Consider the following 2076-nt stretch of genomic DNA (forward strand, 5'->3'; position numbering starts at 1 on the left):
GAATCGAGGGTTTGCGGTGGGATTTTGACAAGTGGAAGTTCATTGCTTCTCAATAAACCTCAACCTGTCAGATTAACATCGGAACTCGCGATCCTCTCGCCTTAGGAGCGGGTTTCTCAGCGATTTGAGCTGATTTGTAAGGGAGGCAGGGTAACCCTGCCTGGCCATGAGGGCGGGTGTGACAAGGAGAAAGTATTCGGGCTGGAGCTCTGCGAAATAAAGTTGGTGGGGGCGCCTGGTTTTAGTTTGCAAGGGATTTGCGGGGAGGCGAAAAGAGAGTTCAAGCCAGACACAGGCTTGGGGGGTGCTGTTCAACTGGGAAACGTTCTAGACAAATAAGGGCCACTTTAACTAAAATAAAAGCAAAAATAAAACAAAACTGCGGATGCTGGAAATCCAAAACAAAAATAGCTGGAAAAACTCAGCAGGTCTGACAGCATCTGCGGAGAGGGACACACAGTTAATGGTTCCAGTCCGAGTGACTGACCCTTCAACAGAACTAAGTGAAAATAAGGCCACTTAACGTTGAGCCACTGGGGGAAATTTGGCCAGACTGCAAATTGGGGGAGAGTCGCTGCTTGGGAATCTCGCACGTTGCAAATTAAATAGCACCACCGACCCCCACTCTGTACAAAAAGCCCCAAGGGCGGTGCATTGAAACACCGTGAGGGGGGGAAATGCACCCAAAATCACCCACCCTTTTCCCTCATGCACCGTGCAAAAATTAATCCACCTGGCTGCACCCCAAATTACCTTTTGAGGCTGACTCTGCGGATGGCTGGGAAATCTTCCTGACTCTCTTCCAAACTCGGGCGTTCCGGGCTGAGCCCAAAGTTTAGCGCCAAGTTCTCCCAGTCCTTTCCCAAATGAGATGAAGGTCCATCGATTCCTGACATCCCCAGATTAAAATGCAGCTTTGCCAACACAACACAACACAGGCACATTTCTCCATCCATATTTTAATGTTTACAAACTGCTCTATAAATGTATAGATTTATATATATATATATATATGATATATTGTGCTTACAAGACGTTACTGCTGATAGTTCAGTAGGTAACTGTAGTTGGGTAAGGGAGGAGACTCAACTTGCTTATCTCCTCTTGTGACCCTTTTCACCATTTCTGGGTCCTCGCAGCACAGGGACCGCTTGACCCCCCTCGGGGATGGGCTGGGGTCCTCCCCACCCAGGGGTGCCTCCAGCCACAGGCTGCCCCCGCTGTCCGGGGGCTGGTAGCCGGCTTCCCCGGGGTCCAGGGGCTCCTTGGAGAGCAGGATGCAGATGGAGGGGACGTTTTTGAGGAGGGTGAGGTTGGGGGTTCCCTCCCGGGGTTCCCGGTGCTCCCAGGTCTCCTGCAGGCTCTTGTAGCGGAGCTTGGTGGTCTGGTGGAGCCCCCGAATCCTCCTCTTCATGATCTCCACGCAGGTGATGGTCTTGGTGACCGCTCGGCCCGAACCGCTGAAGACTATCTGCCGGGTCTCCGCCAGCTGCATCCTGCCCATGGCGAAGCCCATCAGGTTCCTGATCTTGCTGCCTTCCTTCACCCGCATCTCCACGATGTCCAGGGGCAGGTTGGCGAAGGGCAGGGGGCTCGGCACCTCGGTCCGCCGGATTTTCCTGTAATTCTCCATCTCGCCGCCGCCCCTGGCGGATCCCTGCATCGCCGACGGCGGGAGTTACGCCCGAAGCCCCGGCATCTTCCTGCCCCTTGCCCAAGTTGCCCAACTTTCCCCCCTGCCTTGTTCTGTCGCCTCCCCTTCCCTGGTCTTCACTGCTCCCTGGGAAGGGACATTGTCCATCGCCCGCAGCTGGGCTGGGCTGGGCTGGGGGGCTGGCAAGTTTTGCAAAGGCAGGTTTGGGTCAGTGGGGAGATCAGCTCAGTCCAGGGACAGACTGGGATTCTCATTTACTGGGGACAATTGCAAAGCCTCAGCATCTCCATCCCAGAAGCTCTATGCCTCTCTATTCCTCCTGGTTTTGCACCGCTTTGCCTCCGGGGCTGTGTCCATGGTCCGCTCAGCATTCCTCAAACGCGCTCTCCTCCCGCTAAACTTGCCCGCCGGTTGCCCAGGAA

General features: G+C 54.7%; 1 protein-coding gene across 1 annotated transcript; it reads right to left on the reverse strand.

Annotated features, from left to right (window-relative positions):
- Window positions 1–949: 949 nt before the first annotated feature.
- Window positions 950–1663, reverse strand: LOC144669914 (ribonuclease P protein subunit p25-like protein). Its single transcript, XM_078532199.1, has one exon. It carries the CDS (start codon window positions 1661–1663, stop codon window positions 1037–1039), a length of 627 nt encoding a protein of 208 aa, XP_078388325.1. The 3' UTR covers window positions 950–1036.
- Window positions 1664–2076: the final 413 nt, after the last annotated feature.

Source organism: Cetorhinus maximus, chromosome 30 (assembly GCF_964194155.1).
Source record: "Cetorhinus maximus chromosome 30, sCetMax3.hap1.1, whole genome shotgun sequence".
NCBI classification, from domain to species: domain Eukaryota; kingdom Metazoa; phylum Chordata; class Chondrichthyes; order Lamniformes; family Cetorhinidae; genus Cetorhinus; species Cetorhinus maximus.